Genomic DNA, 23,831 nt, shown 5'->3' with positions numbered 1-23,831 from the left:
GGGGGACGGGGCCTCGGGGGCAGCTCGGGGCGGGGGAGGGCAAGGACCTCCCCCAGCGCCGCCGCAGGCAGGGGGCGGAGCCCGATCCCGCCCGGCGCTCACTGATTGGTCGAGCGGCCCTGATTGACAGCTCCGGCGCCTGACCCGGCGGGGCGGGCGTTTTGCGACGGCGGCGCTTGACGGCGGCGGCGGCGGCAGCAGCAGTTGGCGGCGGCGGGCCCGGTGGCGGCGGGGCGGCCATGCTGCTCACCGTGTTCTGCCTGCGCCGCGACCGCAGCGAGCTCACCTTCTCCCTGCAGGTGGACGCCGACTTCGAGCTGCAGAACTTCCGCGCTCTCTGCGAGCTGGAGTCCGGCATCCCGGCGTCCGAGAGCCAGGTCAGGCCCTGCGCGCCGCCTTGGGCACAGGCGCTTCCCTTTGCCCTCAAACCCCTCCTCTTCCCCTCAGGAGAGGGCTCCGGTCCGGCGGTGTTTTCCTTTGGGAAGGGCTCCGTCCCCTCCCGCGGCGGAGCTGACGGGGAGGGCAGGAAGGTGTGCGTTGTTACTGGGGTGTCGGAGGAATTCGGTGTGCAAGTTGGGAGGAGTGGAGTGAGAGGAGCGGAACCAAGGGTGGGGATGGCGGCAGAGCCTGGGATCGAGCCCGAAATGCTCAGGAAAAGGTTTATTTAATGGATCAGCGTGTTCCTGCTCGCAGCCGGGTCGGAAAGGGCAGTTGGAGGCTTTTCCCTCCCCTCCTTTCCCTTTCCTTGCAGGTGCAGGGACTGAGCAGAACATCCGCCCGGTTCCCCCCAAAATCCCCCTTCCAGCCCCAATTCGGGGCTTACTCACAGCGTGCTGAAACACGAGGCTGCGGCGTGGGGGCGGCTCTGGCCCGTCTGCCCGTCCGTCTGCCCATCCATCTGGGCTTTACTCAATGTTTTGGGCGCAGTCCTGCTGTTCCCCCCCCTGTTTCTACCCGTTTCTTGTCGAGGCATTGCTGGACAGGGCGATGTCCCTTTTCCCGGGGCGCTGGCAGAGTTAGTGGAGTTTTGTGGGATGACTTTTGCTTCCTAAGCCTTTTCCCAGTCTAAATTAATGAAGTGTTTTTCCAGTGAAGGGAATATTAGTCAGCGATGGAAAAAGTGCTGAAGCAGCCCTTGAGGTGGACGTGTTCCCTCACCAAACAGGTTCCTGACGTGGTGTTTTGCTTTACCTTTGCCTTCAGTGAGCCTTTGGTTTTAGACCCAGAGGCTGGATGTGAGGCGCATGTCCTCTGCAAAGCCAGGGTACAAAATCAAGGTGAAATGGATTTTCCTTTAGGGGAAAAAACCCTTGGGTTTTGGTAGGTAGGTAGAGAGGAACCACCTCACACAAAGGTTCCTGTCCCTACGCTCCAGCAAACCCTTGTGTCTGTGTTGCAGCCGCTGTTGAATTTGTGGCCAGCAATGGGGACAACCACAGCATAACTCCTCACTTTGGTCTCCATCACCTGCCAGCTCTGGGTTGGGATAATGAGGGCTCATGGACTTTTCTACTTATATTTTGGTTGTAAGTTTTTGCTCTGTTGCAATGAAACCCAACGGAGTTTTGTACTGAAATCAGCTGCAGGTAATGGGGATCAGCGCTGGGCTTTTTGTAGCCATTGCTGCCTCCTCGTGCTCACCCATCTGCTGTTTGTGCATCCCCTTGCTTCATTCTCGTGTTGTGTCTAGCTGTGTATTCACTTTCTCTGTTGTTTCTGCCTAGTGCTTGTGAAGTGTTTTGAGGATCTTTGTGGGTGCTGAGGCGCTGGCACAGGGTGCCCAGAGAAGCTGTGGCTGCCCCATCCCTGGCAGTGCTCAAGGCCAGGTTGGACACAGGGGCTTGGAGCAAGCTGCTCCAGTGGAAGGGGTCCCTGCCTGTGGCAGGGGTTGGAACTGATGAGCTTTAAGGTCCCTTCCAACCCAGACCAGTCTGGGTTTCTATGACCTTCACTGGGGAGAAAGGTATAAAACCACAAGTTATCAGCAAAGCAGGTTGTGTGGAAGGATTTTATGTGCTCAGACCATCCTCCTCAAACAGGCAGTGTTACATTCACCAAACCAGGTAGTTTGATGCCATTTTCCCATAACCAGGGCATATGTTGAAGGTGTCACATCAGCACTAAAGAGAGGATGAATTTCATAGTAAGGGTTGTGCAGGATGGAGTAAACCTTTCATGTGTGGAGGAGTGTTCATCCCACTCTCACTCTCTGCTGGTTTGTGACATTAATTCTGGGTGCTGCAGCTGGGGCGGAGGTGAGCAGGGGCTGTGGTCACAGGGTGGCATGAGATAACGAAAACGCTGCTTGCAGGCTGTGGTGATAAGAGGATCTGTGCTGGGAGAGGGGAACTAATTTGGCTCACTGTGGTTTCCTCCACACATCGAGGTGGTGGCTTTTCTGGAGGGAGATGGGGAGGCTCTCGGCAGAACCGTGTTCTTCGGCAGCACCGCTGATTTCCTTCATTTCTCTTTCTTTGCATGCCACATGTCCCCTGTCCTTGGCTGGGCATAGGGTTATTTCACGGGTTCTGCGTTTGGATTGATCTATGGTTGCTGGTGGTATCTAGTGCTCTTGATTGGGGTTCCTTGCTCCATAAGGAGGTTCTACCCTGTGGTATCGTATCCATCCATTGTGCGGTCTTAGCACCTGCATCCTGGCCCAGGCCACATCCAGAAGAGCCCATGTCCGGTGCCTGGCCAGCAAACAAAAGGGTGCTGCAAACCAGACAATCCAAACACACCAAGTTACATCAGCTTGTTCTAAGAGCAGAGCGGAGTGGGTCAGAAGCTGCTAAGCCAGGCTGCTAATGGACGTAGAGTGAGCTCGGAGCACTTAATTCATTGTCTGAGGTGTTAAGGCCGAATGCTCATAAATCCAATTCCAGGAAGACGACAGAGGCAAAACCTCACTTAAACTGATTAACTTGTCTCTTCCCGAGTGTCTGAGCAGGGAAACTGCCATTTCAGACTTGCACGTCCAGCTGGGATTCACCCCACACTTGCTTTCCCTGCGGGCAGCGGTGTTACTGAGTCAGGCTGGGCAGGACGCGTCTGGTAACGCACAAGGATACACTGGGACTCTTCCCATCACAGCCTAACGTGAATTATGCTGGTAATGTCTTGCAAGCCATCAGAATAGCAAGGAATATTGCTTACAGACCTGTGTTTGCTTTGGAAGGGGCCCAGTCTAGTGCAGTAGTGCTGAGGCTGGGAGGTGTGTTGTTAATGAGGAGGTAGGAAGCTCGTGCAGGATTCTCTCATGCTGATGGCTCTCATTGCTGTTGGTATGGGGTTCTTGTTGGTTTTGCCTTTTCTGTGTCTTTGGCACTGCTGCTGCCGGTGGATCTCAGCTGTTAACCCAGTAGTGAGATTCTGTGTTGTTTCTGAGTTGCTGGAGTAAAGCAGTGAACGTCAGGAGCATCTTCCAGACATACAGACGTGCAGTAACTGGGGGGCTTTTTGGATCTTCTTTTTGGCTCTGCTGCTTGCGATAGCATCGCACAGAGCTGTGGTCCATCCACGTGAGGACTGCAGAGCTGCTTCGCACTGCTGCCAGTCCTGACCTGTAGCAAACCCGTTGTTGCTGAACCGGCCTTTTCCAGACCCAGTTTTGCTAAACAAGGTGGTAAATGTGAAATTCAATCATATGCCCAACGGGTTTAGGCTGAGCTCTCCAGCACTTCTCACTCTGGACTCCTGCTAGGGGTAGGAGCTGTTGAACTGGGTCTCGTTGTGCCCCAATGGAGGCACAGGAACTGTAATGTTTAGCTGATACCATTTCTGGGAACATCTCTTCCTGTAAGTCACATCTTTATTTTGTTTTCTGGCTTCTCTGTAATTCAGGGCATCTGTAGGTATCACAGATCTAACGTGAATAGAAATGTTCCCATGGTGATTGTTCATTTTGATCTCAATATGATTTTATGTTTAATCTGTGGACCCCTTGTTAAGGCAGATTATCTTAACAGAAAAGGATGCAAATGTGTTTTGTAGTCAAAAGAAGTTACTTCCCCACCACAGGCTGACTGCAGTCTCAGGAGGGGTGTTTGGGTGCTGAACCCTCATGTCTGGGTAAAGTTACATCAATGAAGTAAACTGGAAATCACTGAGCTGATTACTGTGGGCCTTGTAAAACTGGTTCTTCTGGGGAGCTGTTGTGGGAGAAGGCAGGGACTGTAGATATTGAACTGCATCTTCCATGGGTCTGCCCTGATTGGTGCTGCCTGTGGGTGTGCAGTTGGTCCTTGGTCAGTACGTGTTGACAGTGCAGTAGAAGACGGTTGTGACTTGTGATCTTAGAGACTGGAGTTTGGAAATGTGTGGTGAACGGGCCTGGGGCAAGGCTTACTTTCTTTCACAATGTTGGCCTCTAATTAAAGGAGACCAGCCCTTCTCTGAGATGCTGAGTTTTGAGGAACCCCTGCCAGATTTCAGCAAGACCGAGTCCGTGTCCTTGTTCAACCACTCGTTGAGGCCTTTCTGTGCCTGAGGTGGAGGTGCTTGGGCAGGGCTGTGGTGAGCACTGCTTACCTTCCCTTCTGAAGCTCCAGATGGGGCCAGAGGATTTACTGGAGCCCTTTCCTGAGATAATAACCTCTTGCTAGTTTTTATCATCCCCTGCTTTGCATTACTGGGGTTTTCCACTGCTCTCTCCATGAACAGATAGTCTATGCGGAGCGGCCGCTGACAGACAACAACAGATCTTTGGCCTCCTATGGCTTGAAAGACGGGGATGTGGTGATCCTGCGACAGAAAGAGGCCGTAGAGCCGCGGCCCTCCATCCGTTTCCCAGGTGAGAAAGGATTTGGGCTGCCATTTGCTCAGAGCATGCAAAGATCTCCATGTTTATCAAACACCAATTCCATGTCTTGTCGGTCTCCTTTAGCAATTCACTAAGCAAAGCACCTTGGAAGGGAGGGTGGTTAGGGGTGAGGTGGGAGGCTTTGAAAATTACCCAGAGGGCTTGTTTTTAATGGGATTTTTTTCTTCCAAGGAAGCAAATATCATTTTACTGTTCTCCTGGGGGCATGCAGAGAGAGCAAGGAAGGGAACTGGTTCAGAACAGCAGGGTTTGTAAAGGGCTGTGAATATTTATACAACCACCTGGTGTAATGGCACAGTAATATGTGGTCTGCACGGCTCAGGTGCATTAAAAGGCTGTATTGATGTGCTCTTTGAATCCACACATGACAGATACCCAGAGCAGCTGCATCTCAACAAACCCAGTTATGCAACTGTGCTACAGAGACTCCTCTGAGCAGAGCTCTGCTCCTCTGTCCTGCATTCCGCAGCCATTCCCAGCAAATCCGTGTCATAAAACATGGCTGGAAAAGAAGGTGCTGCTGGCTGAGAAGGGCATGGGAGCATTGCTTGAGGTCTTCGTCCTCCTGCCTCAGCTGGAGGATGGGTACCTGCAATGCAGGTCTGCAGAAATGCCACTTCTCTTTTTTTCCCTGGTTGGTTGTTTTAATCCGTGAGATTCAGAAGCGCCTTAGAGAGACGTGAGGTTCAGCCTTGCAATCCCTCCATGTGGAATTCACATTGGTGAAGCTGGCAATAATGAGTCTGTGATTCACTAAATGCGTTTCAGGGGATAAGAAAATGGGCCAGATAGAAGGCTGGACGAGTTACGTCAAGCCACGCTGGCATCCCTAACCCAGTAACCTGCATGCGTGGCCATGCTTCCAAACTGCTCTTCCAGAATCTGGTCTAATACTGCAGCATTAAGAGCGATTTTCCCAGTGTGAACGTGAAGCACCAACACCTCTGACCTCTTTCTCCCTCAAGGTCTGCCCAGGATAGACTTCAGCAGCATCGCGGTTCCGGGCACCTCCACGCAGCAGCAGCAGCAGCAGCCGCCAGCGCAGCGCCTGCGCCCGTCGCCTCCCGATGCCCCCTCGTTCCCCCAGGGGCTGGACAACCCGGCGCTGCTCCGGGAGATGCTGCTCGCAAACCCCCACGAGCTGTCGCTGCTGAAGGAGCGGAACCCGCCCTTGGCAGAGGCGCTGCTGAGCGGAGACCTCGGTGAGGTGGGGGTTAACCTTTGGGAGGTGGTTTGGAACCTGTTGGAGCTCCCTTCTAACAAAAGGCAGCTGCGGGTGTTTAACTGGGGTGTTTGCTGCCAACTCCTTGTTGGCGCTGATAAAAGGTGCCAGTTGGGAATACTCAAGGCAAAGTTCCTTTCGTAACAAGACATTTCTGCCGAGTTGGGTGCATTTCTCCTGCTTGGCTGCTTTAATATCCTCAGTCCCCTACTTTGAAATATCAGCTGCACAGATGAGTTGAGTTTCTGTGATCACAAGTGGCTCAGCAACTGATTTTTCATAGAGTCATAATCCCAGACTAGTTTGTGTTCGAAGGGACCTTAAAGCTCATCCAGCTCCAACCCCTGCCACGGGCAGGGACACCTTCCACCAGAGCAGGTTGCTCCAAGCACCATCCAACCTGGCCTTGAGCACTGTGATTAATTTGGGTGCAGTTGAAGCCTAGTATAATGTCCTTGATTTCCTCTGCAGTTGAGTCTGTGTTGGTCCTTCATCCTTCATGTGATTAAAGGTGTGAAGTCTCGTGTCCTTTCAGTATTTAAACAGAGTGGTGGTGTGGGCATCAGCAGTTGTGCTTTCTGAACCGCTGCAAGATGGTTAGTTAGGAAATAAATCCTGTTGAGTTTGGGAAAATGAATCATCGGATAGTTAGGGTTGGAAAGGACCTCAAGATCATCCAGTTCTAACCCCCCTGGCATAGGCAGAGAATGAAGTATCTTCTAGCAGGAAACTTTCTTCCCCACTTTCAAGGATACATCCTTGTCATTTCTCGCTGTCAAATAAAGCTAGAAAGGAGCTTGCATGAATATTCTTGGTCTGTTTCATTTCCCAATTCTGACTTCAGTTTATAGCCAGAGTTAAAACCACATTGCTTGTGCTCTTCTTGCTAGTGCTGTGCCTGTAGTGCCAGTGTTTCTCCATCACCTTGACAAGATGTGCTGCTCCTGGCAGGGAAAACAAGAGGTTAAGCCCTAGACACCCAGAACTGGCTGATCCTCTGCTCTGTCTTGCCTTGCGCATGTAAACTTTGACTCGGATGTGTGGTTTTAGCTTGCTGTGGCAAACTGGGGCTGCTAAGAAGGATGGGGTTTGAGCTGTTCATGCCTGCCTTGTTCTCTATTGCTACTGTTAGTGTTTGGGCACAGATCCAGTTCAGCTCTGGCTCTCATGCCCCAGTACATGCATAGATACGTACTGCAAGAGCTGTAGAAGGTACCTGCTATACAGAAGCCTGATTTAAAACATAAAAACCCAAACAAGTAAGAAAATAAAGCTAATACCTTCCTGAACAGCCTCCGAGCCAGTGACCTTCTTCATGGGAACTGCATTTCTGGAAGCAAACCCACAACCTTCTGTGTTTACAGAACTTAATTTATTGCCAAGTCCTTTTGGGACTGCACGTGATCACATCCAAGTAGTGAAAACCAGCCAGAGGCCCTCCAAAAAGTGGGGATCTGAAAGCTGTGTTCTTAAAACATGCACTTAAAACTTTGTGAAGTGGGTGTCCCAGCTAGGAGCTCTTGATTGCAGTGGCAGGTATTCAGCTGTGGGGATGATGATGTCTTTGTCTGTGTTGCTTGGGTTTAAAGTAAGTTTTGTTGTTAGCTTTTGGTTTTTGATGGGTCCACAGGCTGCTCTTTTACTGGGAATGCTGAGTATAAAATGTGGCACATTTTGCAAGCTGTTCTTGGGGATGGGCATCTTGCTGAGAGCTGTGAAACCTCCGTTCTATTTGTCTCTGAAGCTGTTTCAAAATGCACGTGCACTTAAGCCTCTCAATGGAGTTGTGCAGATTCTTAGTCCTGATTTGTGCTTCGGGTCTCATTTATCTGCTGGTTTTGCAGCTGTTTGGGTATTTTTGGCATATTGTGTAGGCAATTCTTGCTGCAGTAGAAGAATGAATTCGTGGTTTAATGGCAGCTCTTTGGTTTAAATATATTGTCTTTGTGGTTTTCTCCATATTTCATCCCTATAAAAATGTATGTGCAGGGAAATTGAGTCTGATTGTGCTGAGTTTGGGTAGCAGGCACAAGGAGAAAGAGTCCAGTCACTTTTCATCTCAGTGGGTTCCCAAGTTTGGTCCTTTGCCGTCCATCAGTGCTGCCTTCAGAGGAAGCCTTTTTTTGCATGTGCTGTTGACTCTAGCCCTGAGTGCGTGCTGGCAGAAAAAGAAGAGTTTGCTGTGCCAGACCTTGATTTGTAAGAGCGATTTCCAGTAAAGAGCATTTCTGTGTCTCCCTGTTACTGCAGAGAAATTCACCAGGGTGTTGCTGGAGCAGCAGCAGGACCGAGCCCGGCGGGAGCAGGAGAGGATCCGGCTCTATTCAGCTGACCCTTTTGATCTCGAGGCACAGGCCAAGATAGAAGAAGACATAAGGTAGGAAACTGAAGTCACTTGCAGGCTTTGGAGGTCTTCACAGTGCCTTTTTCCACAGCGTGCCTCCATCCATGGTGTGTTTTCCATGGAAGATGCATGGAGCATGTTTAGATCCTGCCTTAAGAAACGCATTTGCTTGGAGGGCGATGCTCTGAGCCGCTTTTGCACATGGGAAGTTTGGGATTCAGGGACATGTGGGTGCACCCCATCCTTCAGAGGTATCTATCTGAGCACAGATCATGAGGTGGCAGTATCGCTGTCCGTGCATGTGATGTCCCAGAGCTGCCTAAGCTGGTTCCCTTTGAAACAAGAGCCGAGATCCTCTGGTGAGGTGCTACTCGGGTGCCTCAGGCATGTTTTGAACCTCGGGCTTGTGTTCGTCTCTAGGCTGATCTCTCTGCACAGCAACGTGGCGTCATTTCTGCCAGCTGCCTTCCAGATTGGGTTTTGTGTACTGCTAATTGGTTTGTGTCTCTGGCTAATTCCAGGCCCGGAACATCGCTGCTGTCAGAAGAGATGTTCTGTAGAAATATGTTCTGTTCATCAGCACTCGCTCCCTCTTGCTGTCTTCCAAGTGTAATTGCATTGGGCTGGGGCTTGATTCTTACACTGAGTGATAAATCCTTGAGTCAGATCATGTCGGATGCTTTCTTCCTCAACTCAGAAATGTCTTTCTGGTTCAGGCTCAGAGTTGATCATAACCAAAATTCAGTTGCAATAAGAGTCATTCTTGCATTGCAGCTGACAAGGTATTGGTGCTGGATAAATGCTTTGCTTAGCAAAGCAGGAAAACACACATCTGTAGATAGCAAAACGTTGCTTGAGGCACAGGAATGCCTTCCTGCTTCCCTGGATGGAGGGACAGATAAAGGTGATATGCCCGAGGCCGTGCAGCTGTCCCCAGATTTCACACCTTGAGCTCTTTGCTTCATTAGATGTGCTGTGCCCAGGATTGACAGGAGGCTGTGGCAAGTGTCCCGTTTGTTTTGAGACATGTTTCTGCCCTTCAAAGTGTATCTTAGATGGAGTGTCAGGCACAGAGAAAACAGAGTAATGGATTTGACAAGAGAACAAACTGAAGATTAACCACTGTGTATCCGATGTAAGCTTAAATAATAAAAGTCAGGACAATATGTGACTTCTTGATGCATGAATACATGAAGTGGGACATGCTGGCAGTAGGGTGCTTTAGCTCCCAAGTGAGCCAGGTATCAGGGGCCATTAACTATTTACCCTTCAGCACCAAGAAACCTCATCTCCCCATCACTGGGGGAAGGCTTACCACAGCACAGAAGATGGGTAAGAGTGGAGCTTGAGGTTTTCCCCTTCCCCAGCTGAGGAGTTAAAATGAAGTGGCATCAAAATTGGAAGCCTTTTTCCCTTTTTGGTAGATGAAGCTATTTTGGATACATTTGCTGTGGATGCCCATCACTTCCAAGATACTTCTTGGGCTGTGGTAGGCTTCTGGAAGCATGTTTCTTCTATAGGCTTGAAATGGCACCAGAGGTTTGTGCTCATGGTGGTGTTTCTCCCTGCAATTTTGCTCACCTCCCTCCTTTCCTGTGCCTGGCAAAGAGAAGATACCAGGGAAACGTTGGAGGATTTGAATGTTCAGCTGCTGTGTGGGATTCCAGCATTGTAGCTACTGGCAACATTGTCATTGTGTGCCCTCAGTGCTTTATTTTAGAGTAATAAATACACAGGTTTTTCGCTCAGAAGCTCTCCAGGTTAACTCTGTGGTGATGGGTTTCTGTTGCAAACAGAAGGTTGTCGGGAGCTGTAGTGTGAGTTAGGCAGGGTGTTGGAAGGAGCAGTCTCCATGGCTCTGGATTAAGCCAAGGTCATTACTAGCAACTCGTCTTCTGGGAAGCCTGTGTGTAGCTAATGAAGCAGTCCCTGGTGTGCTCTGGGTGTGCTGTTTGTAAGGTGAGCTGCAGTGGGTGGGATTACTGGGTCTGTTTGTAAGTCAGAGGGATGCTTGTAAGGTTCAGCTGATGGAAGGGCTGATTCGTCTCTCTCTTCTCCATTAAAATCAGGCAGCAAAACATTGAAGAAAACATGACGATAGCAATGGAAGAGGCCCCGGAGAGCTTTGGGCAGGTGGTGATGCTGTACATTAACTGCAAAGTCAATGGACATCCAGTGAAAGCCTTTGTTGACTCAGGTGAACTGACTCTTTCTCATCTCTTTGCTCTCCTTTTTCTCTCACTGAAGGAGACAGCAATCATTCCAAAATCATTGCCCAAAAAATCCACACTAAAGCACTGTGTTAGAAGATTTTGAAGCATCTAATTAAAACCTGAGAGCAGCCTGGGCATTGAGGGCGGCAAGACTGTTGAGAGAAGCAGCACACACAAGTGCTTGAGCCCTTCAGACCAAGGCTCTTGGGAGAATTTCTGGGCTCCAGTGCCAGAACGGTCACTGCCACGTGTCTGCCTTATCTCATTTTACAGATGGGGGGGATTACACGTGCCTTTAATGTAGTGCTTCCCATCCACAGCCTTAAAGGGAAAGTACTTGGGGTTATTCCAGCTCTACGGTAATACTGCTGTGTGGTTACAGTCCATTCAACATAGTGGGATTCACAGGAAAATTTACACCCCAGTGCAGTTGCCTGATGCAGGCAGGTTGGTTTCCCAGCTGCTGAGTGCAAAATCTTAAGCCCTTCCAGGGGAGAATTTGCATCTGTGTTGAGCTCTCAGGTTTTAACGCCACTTCTGTTGCTGGTAGGTGCCCAGATGACCATCATGAGCCAAGCTTGTGCTGAAAGGTGTAACATCATGAGGCTGGTAGATCGGCGATGGGCTGGCATTGCTAAAGGTGTAGGGACGCAGAAAATCATCGGCAGAGTGCACTTAGGTAAGTGCTGGCATTCTGCATGGGGCAGCTTCAGCAGCAGCGTGACTGCATTTCCCGCACTCTTGGCACCAGGAGGATCTGTTTTAATGCTATAATTGCTAGGAAGTCCCACAGAGTAAAATAAAAGTGCATCTGCAGAGTGTTTGCTTGTCTCAGGAAAAGATTCTGTCTCGTTTAATGCTTTTTTAATGGAATTACCTTAGCGCTTTTAGGTGCAGGAGTCCTCAGCTCCTGCAGACAGAGAGGATGTGTTCACTCTGGGTGCAAAAAACAAGGCTAATGTCTTTGGGGTGGGACTGCTGGGCAGTATGATTTGCTCAGGAGGGCTCCAGTACAGTGGAGTGTGTTGTATTCCTTTGGGAAGAGAAGATTGGCTGTACTTTTGTGCAGTTTTTCTGGATGAGAGAAGATTGTCCTTATTGTCTGAAAAATTATTATCTTCACTGCACAGCTCTTCAGGCTTGGAGGGTTAGATGAGCAATTCATAAGGGTCGAGAGCAGGTCAGCTCTTAACTAGCTTCTTGAGACCAAGGCAGGCCTGGTAGTCCCTGAGGCTTGCCCAGGGCTGGATGTGCAGTGACCAAAATGCTATGTCAGAGCTCTGGTTTCAGATTTGCCAGGAGCAGACCTTGCCCAGGAGGTCAAAGAACTGCGAGTAGATTTATTGCACTGTAGGTATTGCAAGGAGGTAAACTCTTTTCCTTATATTTCAGCTCAGGTCCAGATTGAAGGAGATTTCCTTGCATGCTCCTTCTCAATCCTTGAAGAGCAGCCCATGGACATGCTTCTAGGACTGGATATGCTTAAAAGGCATCAGGTATCAGAACCTCATAGAAACATAAAATCCTAGAATGGTTTGTGGTGGAAGGGACCTTAAAGCTCCTCCAGCTCCAACCCCTGCCACTTGCAGGGACCCCTTCCACTGGAGCAGCTTGCTCCAAGCCCCTGTGTCCAACCTGGCCTTGAGCACTGCCAGGGATGGGGCAGCCACAGCTTCTCTGGGCACCCTGTGCCAGCGCCTCAGCACCCTCACAGGGAAGAGCTTCTGCCTAAGAGCTCAGCTCAGTCTCCCCTCGGGCAGGTTCAAGCCATTCCCCTTGGCCTGTCCCTACAGGCCCTTGTCCCAAGCCCCTCTCCAGGTTTCCTGCAGCCCCTTTAGGCACTGGAGCTGCTCTCAGGTCTCCCCTTCAGGAGCCTTCTCTTGTCCAGGCTGCCCCAGCCCAGCTCTCTCAGCCTGGCTCCAGAGCAGAGCTGCTTCAGTTCCTAACCTCTTTTGAAGCAGTTACCGGCTCTTCCGAGTTCAATGCTAAGTGCAACAGAAATACTTTCATTGCCTGGGAAAGCATTAGGATTTTTCTGGGGGGAGTTGCTGGTGGATTATCTTCCAATCAGTTATGAAGTACATATACTTCACACATCATGGATAGCTGGAGCATGTCTGGCAAGTTTTTGCTCTGATTGAAGATGCTCAGAGCTTTCCAACTGGATGATTTGTCACAAAGCAGGTCATAAGGGGCCCTTTGTTCAGAGCTCATGCTCTTGGCCCACAGTTGGCTGCTGAGAGCTCTTCCCATTGGAAGTGGATTGTTTAACCTTGTTTCTCCTTTTTCTCCGGGAATGGACTGGCTCTTACCCAGGCCCCTGATGTCTCGATGCTCTTTCACAGTGCTCCATTGATCTCAAGAAGAATGTACTGGTGATTGGCACGACGGGCTCACAGACCACGTTCCTCCCAGAGGGCGAGCTCCCGGAGTGTGCCCGGCTGGCATATGGGGCCGGGCGGGAGGACATCCGGCCAGAGGAGATCGCAGACCAGGAACTAGCAGAAGCAATACAGAAATCCGTAGAGGAAGCAGGTACCAGGAGCAGCCCAGTTGAAATACTGATCTGCATAGTTCCCTTGCTGTGTGGCAGGATGTCTGTCAGCAGGTCCCCCTTCTCAGCACCTAGGAGATGCAGTTTAATGCAGTATCAGCAAGTAAACAGTGGAGAGGAAGGGGCTTTATTCATGCTCATTGCCTCTAACTACACTTCTCTCTCCCTTTCTGTATAGCAAATCTGCATGAAGGCATTCGGGGGTGCTTGCTTTTCAGTGTGTGCTCTCCTTGCAACTTCCTACCTGCTCTGGTTTCTTGGCCTTCAAAGGTGTGGAGATAAATGATTGCCTCTGGCACCAGCTGTAGTGCCTAGGCAGGGACGTGGCTCAGTTGGGTGGTATTTCAGCAGCCTCATGTAAAGACAGCTTTGTGGGGGCTTCCACAAGTACTCTCTTAATAGCTGCAGCATGTAAAAATAGAGGAGCTGAAGCAATAAGAGCAAATCTCTGGACCAAAGATGACAATTCTTAGAACTAGCACGATTTCAGCATTTTTCCTTAGAGTGGTGCTTGTGCCCTCGGAAGGTGAAGTGCTTCTCTTACTGAGGCTGCTGGTACTCTGAATTTCAAAAGCAGCAGCTGAAGTCACATCCTTATATGTGTCTGCAAAGAGGATTTTCACCCTCCCCATAGTTTTGTTCCTTGTGCCTCTGGAATCCATGAGCTGCACAAATGAAGCCCAACTTTAGACTATGGAAGAATTTGGTAGCTGCAAAATGTAAAGTGGAGATGCCAAAATAGCTGAAAGCTGGGACCTGAAGTGTCTGTTTAATTCCTCCCTTCACTCCAGCATAGGCTTTTGACTGAAGGAAAGCTTCATTATTTTTGTTCCCTGCTATTCCATGAAGCTGTGAACACCTCACAAAGTGTATTCCTTAGGCCTTTTCCAAACCCTTTAAAGATAACAGTTTACATGCAGGTGTTTCCTAGAGATTTTCAAGTTTTACTGCTTATTGTCCCCCTGAAAGCATGCAGTGAGATTCTGCTTCCCACACATGCAAAACATGCTGGGTCATGTTTGAAATGATAGATTTGATTTCTTCAACATCTTTATTGCTAATCTTTGAAGAGTCTAGCATGTCCATATGTACAATTGAAGTGTGATAACCAGATTTAACCATATATACATATATGGTTAAATATATAGAAATATTTAACCATATATATATGGTTAAATATATAGAAATACGTATTTATATATAGATTGTATGTGATATATATAATATAAATATATATATTGTATATATATAACCAGTTGTAATGCGCTGACATTTTTCTTTAACACTTCCCAATTGCTGCTTGATAGTCCAAACAGTAAGTAGTGACTTTCCTGCAAATAATGAAGTTCCATTAAGGAGAGCTCAGGACTGCACTTATTGGTCCCTTTGACCAGTCCACTTCCATGCTAAGAATACAAGTTCTCCAGAGATGTAAAAACCTCAAGAGGAAGGCCTGGCTTTAATGAATCAGCAAGAAATGGTTTAGGAGTTTGACTTTTAAAGCCAAATTTGTATGTTTCTTAAGTTGCAGCAAATAGAGAGAAACACAAACATAGATTTGACCTTGTCCCTGTCAGGTTTTGGCAGCGCTAAAGGTCAGACTCAGCAGCTTGAGCTCGTGTCTCCTCACGTAACCTGCAGAGGAAACGTGCAGGTGTAAATGTTAGTGCTTTTCCTGTTCAGATGTTGAGCTTGGTGAAGCCTGGGTTGGTTTTTGCAATATCTCTCTATTTCAGAGAAGATTTTGCAGACATCGTAGTTGGTTGGGCTTAGTTCTCTGCCGAAAGGGTCAAATTAAAAGCAAACCTCGTCCCAAAATACGAGCCTTTACAATAAAGGTATTGTAATTGAATGCTTTAAAATAAAAAGTGCCTAAATGGAGTTAAAGCTGCTTATGTGGCTGCAGTTCCAAAGGCCATGTGGCTTTGTTCAGACTAATCAAGCCGCAGTTCACCACTGCTGCTGAGCCTTAGAGGAATGTCAGAGATGTATGAGAACAGGAAATCATTTTGGGTATTCATTTAGTGCTTGTAGAATACCCGTGCACAAAACTAAGGCAGGTCTCGTTTAGACTGACTCTGTATAAGTCTTAGATGTATTACAAGCCTCTGGCCCACAGGCATTTGTTGGCTATATCCAAAGATGCCAGAATATACCCTCTTCCTTTCTTCCCAAACTATTAGTTGCTGCCAGATGGTACCAGGAAATCCAAGTGAAAGAACAGGAAGGTGAAGCGGGAGAGGATGTAATGCAGCACCAAGGAAGCTCGGCTCTCTACAAGGCCTGTGTTCTTTCATAACAGCTTGAATTTTTGCTGCCTTCTGGTAGATGGTACAACAGACACTGCTGCATACATCTGGGGGCTATTAAAGTTCTTGTTCTGAATGCACCTGGGTGATTCTTGAGCTTTACTTCATCCCCTGAAGCCCACGTTTCAACACCTGCAGAAGGGCAGCTGAGGTGGTCATGGAGCCCCGGTGTGTTTTACTGTGATCCAGATCCCTCCACGTCTGTTTATCTCTGAGAGCTTGCTCTATTCTGCCTATATGAAGTGTTTCCCCTGCCACTGGGAGACTCGGTGACAATGGAGGATTTACAGAACTGGCAACAAAACTGCAGTAGCTTTAGGAAGTATAGTCAGTAGTTTACCCCTTACACAGCTTTTCATCCCGACAGCCTCGGTGCAAGAAAGGTGCTGCCACCACAAATGCAACTCAGGTTTTTCCTGATATATAGAGGAATTTATCCCTGCTGGTGCACTTTGTGGAGAAGAGTTTGTTCCCAGTGTTAGCTGGATCAATACCTTTGACAGGGCTGGGATTCAGCTCTTGTAGATACCCGTTGGAGCAGGATGACAATGGCTCTTGGAAGGACGATGTGGAGGAGTGCTTGGCAGGCTACCAGCTACTTCTGCTGTCTAAATGACAGCAACTCCCTCGTGTCTGATCAGACCCTTTATTACCAACCCACTGAATCAAAAGACAGTTCTGCTTCCTCTCTGAAGGATTGCCTTGGGAGCAGAGAGTGTGAATGTAATCCTGCTGCTTAGAGACAGAAACGGATCCCCCTGGTGTTCATCCGTATCCTGTGTCTGAAGCCTCTTTGCCACCCGGATGAAAGCTGAGCAGTCTGCAGATCTGCAGGATAATTCCGGCTTTTTAATACCCCAGCATCTCCAAGTTGTTGTAGGCGCATTAAGACCAGATGTGCAGGCAGCAGAAGGGATTGCTGTGTGCAGCGGCTGCTGCTCATTATACCAAAGCGTATTGATCAGGGTGTGGTGTTGCAGCATCACTGCTGTTTAACAGAGAACAAAAGAAACAAGTAGCTGAAGTGAGAAAGGCAGATTTCTTCCATGTTGTGGATCTGAAGGAATTCTTGGCTGTACTTGGGAATGGTTAGCTGTCCCCTGTACACCTGGGTATGTGCAGAAAGAGAAAGACTTCAGGTAAAACACTGAGTTTGGAGGCCTCTGGGAAGGGAAAGGAAACTAAAGCAAACAAATCATGCAGCACAATCTGGATATCTGACACTGGACAGAGTAGGGCTTTAATGGAAGAGCAGGCGCTGCTGCTGCAAAGGTCACGTTGGTGAATTACAGAGCGTGTGAGAGCTGATATATTAGCAAGATTAGACTATTAGCAAGATAAGTTCTCTTATTTAATCTCTCCTGATAACTAGAGCCAGTGTTTGGTGCTCCTGATAGAGATCTGCAATCCATCCGTTCTCAGGGTGGAGAAGGATGCAGTGAGCTGGGTTTGACTTCAGGCCGTCTCTTCCTTTGCTCTGCTCATCCCAGCCTCAGCCAGCAATTCCTTTGGGGGTTTCTGCCTTTCACCCTAGGATCTTTATGCTTCCCTTTTGCAGCAAGCTGGTGTTTTGGCACTGCTGGGAGCACAGCGCAGGGATTGTGTTGCCATCTCAGTTCTCATACCCCTGAAACATGCTGCCTGAATATCTTGAGCCTTACGGAGAACAAACCCGACATGTGCCTTGTGCTGTGTATATTTTATCCTATGTGTAGTATCACCCACGGGCCACTCTGCAGCTTCGATAGTACAGAACAGCCTTAAAATGGCTCTCAGCAGAGTTATTTTTGACTTGATGTAAGGAATTTCCCAGGCAGAACTCCTGGAAGCAGCGAACAGGAGGAGCTCAAGCTGCTTCCACACTGTCTTGATGGACAGTCGGGAGGGGAGCTCCGAGGTCACAGGACTGTAGCCATGCATGTGGTGTGCTCTGAATGCTAACACAAGTTTGGTGTGTTTGTTTCCTAATCCAAACAGAACGTCAGAAGCCTTGATGCATGTAGTGTGTGTTTACTGCAGCTGGAATGGGCCACAGACCAGGTATTTACAGCCACTGGTTTATAAGTTCTCTCTACTACAGTGAAAACACGGTTCTCCTGTGCCCTGACTACTTCTTTCTTTCTGTCTTCCATTAGAGAATAGTGACAAAGAAACTACCTCACTGGAAATGCCCTCATTACCAGCTTCTGATGGGTTTCAAAATCCAGTCCAGTCTTCAGGACTAAATTCCAAGATCTGTAATCCCACAAATCAATTACTTGATCGTTCTGTCTCTGCCCCTGCTTCAGTTTGCTCATCCGAATCCAGCCTCACAGAGCCCATTGATCCTAGAGCCGTAAAGTCTTTGGAGTCTTCAGCTGAATGCCAGATAACCCCAGAAGAAGAACATCCTCTGTTATCACAACATCTTTCCAGTAACACTTCCTTGGCAAATAATGACCCTTCTCCCCAGCCAAGGGAGGTGCCCTGTTGCAGCCCAGCTTGCCTTTCACAGAAGACACTCAAAGAAGCACTTATTGCTGACAGTCAAAAGGAATGTAAAGCTGAAGAACAAGACCGTGATCAGGAATGTCCTTTGGAAGTGACAAAAGCAAATAGTTTGGTTGACACTGCTGCTGAACGTGGGCAAAATAAAGATGTATTTCTGTCTTCAGAACAGGAAGGGAAGTATGAGCTTCCCATAGTCCATCGGACACACAAAGAACCAGAGAAGGAACACCTGGAGGAGCAAACTGAGACAACTGACCCAGAACCTCCTTGCCGTGTTGGTGAGGTTGAGAAACCTGCTGTGGAAGAAGCCAGCCAGCCAGAAAATCCTCCTGTGGAAGTGAGAGGAGGTGGACTGGGGAAACCAGGTCTTTCCTGTGGGAAAGGGAGTATCCAAATGTCAGCCTCCTTCAGCTGTACACATACGGAAGCCTTAATGGAAGTAGATGTGGTTGAGCAGCCTGCAGCTGAAGTGCAGAGCTCAACAAGTGAGCAGAAGCAGCAGGCTGGGAACAGAAGTGGATCCAACCTGAACTCGGATGCCTTTTCCATGGAAGTGGAGTCGCCGAAGTCTGCATCCTCCTTGAGTGATCCGCTTTCCATCGGTGACGTTCCACAGTCTAAAAGCACGGGTGAGATTCCTGCAAAGTACACCGAGTTGTATAATCAGCTGGTGGCTGAAGGCAACTCTTCCCCTTCCAGCATCCATCCACTGGACATGGATCCAGGAAGAGCTTCCGAAGAGCGATGTTTCTCTCTTGCATCAGCCTTGAAAGAGCTTCACAAACTCTTGGTTATCAGTCGGAAAGGAGAATGTAAAATCCTTGCCTCTGAAGAAGTCTCCCAGCTGGAAATGGCTCACACAGGGCCAGCAGCACAGCAGAAGGGGCTTTCTGAAGATAAGCAGAAAAGCTCGGATCCACAACTGAGTTGTTCCTCCTATGAGGTGAGGTCTGAAGGTAGAAAAGCAGAGGGGAAACAGCCTTGTGATTGTGGCATCGAAAACATCAGCGCTGGGTCTGGTGGTCACATAGAGTCTGCTCTTGGAGAAGGTGCTTCTGAGATTCAGAAGCTTTCAGGTAAGAGTGATTTGGTCATGGTGAATTCTGCAGCCACATCTGACCAGCAGCAGAGCTCAGAGCAGGAGGAGGTTTTGGCAGGAGGTCATCAGAGTCCAGCTGGTCCCACTCTGGAGCAGACGATACCCGTTTCCTCTGCACCCACTGCGGATGAGGGTGCACCTCAAGATACTCAGAGCCTGTGCACAGGAGCACCCGGGAGAAGCAGCAGTTCTGCTCCAGAAGGTCCATGCCTGGGGGAGTGTGAGGAACCAGCGCAGAACCCACCAGCTGCCTGTACTGGACTTGCCTTGGGAGCTTCTCCCCTCCCTGCCTTCCCTGCAGCTGATGTTGATCGGATCCTTGGTGCTGGTTTTACCATGCAGGAAGCTCTTGAGGCTTTGGAACAAGCAGATGGAAACACAGATCTTGCTCTTCTCATCTTGCTGGCTAAGAGTATTGTTGTTCCTACATAACCACGGAAGAGGTAGCTGACTGGGGTGTCTTTTCTTTTAAAGGACATATCTAAATTACATACCATGATGTGCAAGCTGAATGTGAGCCAGGTTTTAATTCTTTGCAGCCAAAGTAACTTGTCTCTTCTGTTTCACTCGTTAGATTTGGCCTTTGAAAAGAACAAAAGTGTCCTAGCATTGTGTGGACAGAATAGCTTTTAATGACGCATACTGGATGAAAATTCATGGGTTTGTTTCAATGTACAAGTTTAGAATAAGCTCCAATGTTACGAATAAAAAGCAGAAGCCATTCAGGTGCCTGCCCTGGCCGGCGCAGAGCAGGTTGTGAAGTGAATTGAGGGGGTGTGTGTGCAGGACAGGAGCTGCACACTGAGCTTGGTGCGGCGCCGACACGGCAGCATGTATCCAGATGGACTCTGGGATCTGGTTTAGCTCTCCTGTGTTTCGTAACCCAATGTCTGTGACACATGAAACTACTGTGGCAGCTACTAAAGGTCTGTAGATGCCCACAGACGTGTAGTGCTTTGCAGGAGGAGCACAGGGCGAGGGGGGGTTGGATACGTGTGCAGTTTTGGGTGTGCACAGGGAAGGCTGATGCCTATTTTTGCCAAACCCTTTTCTGCTCTTGGGCCAGTGTGTTCAAGTTTACAACATGGGGATAGAAGAAGGGAAGAGATAGAATTTGGTGCTACCAAAACGTAAAAGAGACGTTTTAACTTATTTGAAGATGTGCTGGTATTAATTGTAGGGGCGGGGATGGAAAAGGAGTGGTTTACATTTTCTTTCTAGCCTTGCCCACACCATGTTTCCCCAGACAAAAGAACAAGCTCAACCACTTTAAGGCAAAATGATGAAATTATAACAAACCATCCATGTGTTACAGCTCCCTCTGCCCGGGGAAGAACGAACTGTTGCAGTGGATGCATTCTCTATGCACCAAGCAGTGGGTGATCAGGAGGATGAAGAAATCTGCTTTGCACTAGTTTTACCTGGATGTTTGGGGATGATCAGCCTCTCAGCTGTGGAAATGCAAACTGTGGGGCACCAGCAGCAGCTGGTGGGTACTAATTTAATACCTCTTCAGAGAGCGAGGGCTCCCCAATAGGGTTTATGAAACAAATGCACTGATGTGGCTTCTGCATTAACAGTTGTGGCCTTCTGGGATGTCCCAGGTGAGTGATGAGGACTCACCAAGGCTGTGCTGTAGGAAGCCCTTTCCAGATGTTGGTTTTGGGGGGATGAACTACTTTGTGATGCTCTGCAAAGCCCCAAAACCATGTTGGGGCTGGGGAAGGGGAAGGGAAGCGTGGCTGAAAAATGATACCAAATTTTAAGTAGGAACTTTTTACTTGGATCCCACTTGCAAATGGCAGAAGTGGCTTTGTGTCAAGTGTTCATCTGGAATCTTCTGCTTTGAGCTACACCTGAAGTGATGGGTCCAGCAGCAGCTGGACACATGTTTCTGTCATGGCTTTCATTTGTTGTCATCATTGTCTCTGGCCTGTGTTCCTGGTGTTTTGCTTTCCCTGTTGCTTGGCAGATTTGCTTCCATGTGTGCGAGGCTTGTTTTTGTGCAGGGTGGCATTGAAAAACCAGCACAAATTTGGTTTCATCTGTGAACTCGCAGGAGTCCGTGGTGTCGGTGAGCTGTGGTTGTCAGGTTTGTCTTAGATGTTTGGGCAGCCAGGAGGTCCTCTAAGAGAAACCAACAGCTTTAAGGCATTTCTCTGTCTGTCAAATGGAGCTTTTGCATGCACTGTGAAGGTACCAGGTAGGCCTTGGGCTCCCAGATGTGTTTGGCTTATAGCCTGCTCCTTGTGATGCTGGCAGCAGGCAGTGCTCTGCTGTTTGGGAGCCCCTTGCCAGAGCAGCATTGAGTAATTCACTTGAGGCTCTGTTCAAAATGACTTACTGAGGCAAGAACACAGCTTTATCCTCTTCACTGGGCAGGTGGTACGTGTTACCCCTGCTGAAGTATTATCTGTTTGATATATTCTCCTTGCAGTGAGCACCTCAAATCAGTGAAAGCCCCCTCTGAAAAGGGTAACACTTGGGCTGGTGCGGGAGTACAGTGTCATCAGATGTCCCTCTAGAAGCCTTAGGAAATAAGATATATTAGACCCATTCCCATCTGCATCTGATTTACTATCAAAAGCAGCAACAAGAATGAGGCTCTCAGATCAGAGCATCCTCAGTCTAACCAGCTGAATCTGCTCCTGATTGACACCCTGGGGCTCAGTGAGGTGGTCCTAGGGGCAAACCCCCATCTGGTGCATAGACACCAGCTGCAGGTCGGCCCTTGGATGCATGAGAGCTGAATTTGCACCCTTAGCCTGCCAGCCAGCTTCTGGAAGCATCAGATAGTGGCTATTCAGTGGTATATACCCTTTTTGTATTTATACTTCATGGTTTTAGAAGCGATTGCTAATAGCTAGACAAAGTACTGCTGCTTCGCACCAAGCTGGTTAAAGGCTCTAGTTTTATGGCCTCATTTACTCAGACTGCATATACAGAATTTATGCTATACAAGCTTTAGAGCAGCAGCCAGTTTGCTTCAGTGCTCAGATTTATTCTTCGTCAAATATCATTTTTGAAATCTGCCCTTCTGCCAAAGCTGTTACTGAAGCGTTTATCAATAGTGCTAGAATTTCCTGGGTAGCTTTCTCTGGACTGCTAGAAACAGCCTGACCCCAACTGAGAAATACTTGTAAACCTATTCTGATCAAGTTAGTCCAAGCCTGGTGATTTAAATCTCTTTATTTCAGAGCCTTGCTTTGAGTGAATGGCTACGTGCTGCTAAATTAGAGAATCAGATTTTTAGGAGCAAGATTTACGTTGGAGAAAATTGGGGCCACGGTGAGTATTTAAGGTTAAGATAAAACGTAATAGAACATGTATTTAGTGAACATTGTCTAAAAGTTGTCTTCTGTTTTAACGTGCATGTGTGTCCTCTCTGCTGTACGCACACATCTTTTGCTCAGCCTTTAGCAATCTCTCAACTGATCCCTGGCCCATAAAGTGGGAATACCTCTATGTAGACTGCTACAGCTTGTTGGCTAGAGCAGGGGATCAAGGCAACACCAAAAGCTGTTCAGGTTTCCAACAAGCCATGTATCCTGGCCTCTCTTCACTCTCTTCCCCCTCCTCATTAATCACTGCTCCAATGCACTAATGTCACATCAGCTTAGCACAACTATTTACAAGTCCATCTATAGAGAGTAAAGCAACACTCGGAGGCTGCTTCATAAAGATGGCAGCGCCTGTGGCATGCCCCAGTGGGTCTGCAGAGCTTGTTTCTGGGTGCTCACTGGAGCCGCTGTGGTCGTGTCTCTTGCTGTGGGTTTCTGGGATGTATTCTTCAGGATGCCAAAGGAATTTACTCAGCCTCTTGCTAAATGCGTTTCTGTACTTGAGGCTCTAGGTGAGCTGAGAGGTGATGTTCAGTGAAACACCCACATCTGAAAGTTTCTGGGCACAGATAATGGTGACAAGGGGAGGAAATGTTTCCTGGTGATGGTTTTACCTGCTGCTGGACAGAGCTGAGCTGCATTATCGTTGACAATCTGCCTTGTTGCTACGTATGTTAAACTTCCTACGTAGACACTTGGTCTCCAGGACTGTTAACCTTGTACCTCCTCAATACGCTCCCTTCTTCCTGTCTCCCCTCTTGCCATTTCCTTTCCTCAAAAGTAGCAATATTTAAGTGTACTTGCTGAATGCTTAACTTCCAGGCAAGTTTTCTTTAACACACTATGCCATTTACAAATAAGAGGAGGAACAGATCCTAGAGGTTTCTTCACCAGACTTGGACTTCTTGCTGAATGGCTCCCCAGAACTCTAACATGAATTTAAAGAGGAGAAATCCAGAGGTATATCCCTGCCTTTCTCAGAAGTCAGCTTGGGAAGTGGGGTTGGTTTTGGGTACATCATTCCCTTCTGAAGCATTCAAGAGATTTCTTCCTGCACTGTGTAGACGAGGCTTAGTCTGTGATCCAAATGTGTAGCAGTTTGGGTTACTCTTTGATGCTTTTTAGCTTAAGAGTTTTACAGACTCACTTAAGGAGCTTGAGGGAATCAATACTCAGGAATCCTAAAGCTGGTTGCATTTGTGTCATTTACTCTTCTGGGCTGACCACTGCAGCAGTCCTCCCAGGAGGCTGGCAGGAGGAGTGGTTGTGGCAGCAGAGAATGGGATGTGGTTCTGCCCAAAGTAATACACACTTGATTCTTTTTTTGATTTTGATTATTTTTTTTTTTTTTTTTAATATTGGGGGACTGTTTATCAACAAAATGGATGTGTAAAAACATTTGATATTTAAAAAAAATGAATAAACACTTTATCATAA

At 48.3% G+C, this 23,831-nt stretch overlaps 1 protein-coding gene across 5 annotated transcripts; it reads left to right on the top strand.

Moving 5' to 3' along the window:
• Window positions 1–168: 168 nt before the first annotated feature.
• DDI2 (DNA damage inducible 1 homolog 2) lies at window positions 169–23,831 on the top strand. 5 transcript variants are annotated; one of them, XM_065696689.1, is made up of 10 exons: window positions 169–377; window positions 4,663–4,792; window positions 5,788–6,024; window positions 8,295–8,421; window positions 10,458–10,585; window positions 11,152–11,280; window positions 11,994–12,097; window positions 12,947–13,136; window positions 17,442–17,504; window positions 17,600–17,685. In XM_065696689.1, the coding sequence occupies exons 1-9, from the start codon at window positions 240–242 to the stop codon at window positions 17,456–17,458; spliced, it is 1,200 nt and encodes a 399-aa protein (XP_065552761.1). In that variant the 5' UTR covers window positions 169–239; the 3' UTR covers window positions 17,459–17,504; window positions 17,600–17,685. The 5 variants fall into 5 exon arrangements, 4 of the variants coding, with proteins under 4 accessions (XP_065552761.1, XP_065552759.1, XP_065552758.1 ...); XM_065696687.1 differs by lacking the exons at window positions 17,442–17,504; window positions 17,600–17,685 and adding an exon at window positions 15,339–15,544; XR_010616347.1 differs by lacking the exons at window positions 169–377; window positions 4,663–4,792; window positions 5,788–6,024; ... (2 more) ...; window positions 11,152–11,280; window positions 11,994–12,097 and adding an exon at window positions 22,251–23,831 and having other exon boundaries at window positions 13,046–13,136; window positions 17,600–20,542.

Source organism: Lathamus discolor, chromosome 16 (genome assembly GCF_037157495.1).
Source record: "Lathamus discolor isolate bLatDis1 chromosome 16, bLatDis1.hap1, whole genome shotgun sequence".
Classification (NCBI taxonomy): Eukaryota; Metazoa; Chordata; class Aves; order Psittaciformes; family Psittacidae; genus Lathamus; species Lathamus discolor.
This window is presented reverse-complemented; position numbering and strand designations above follow the sequence as displayed.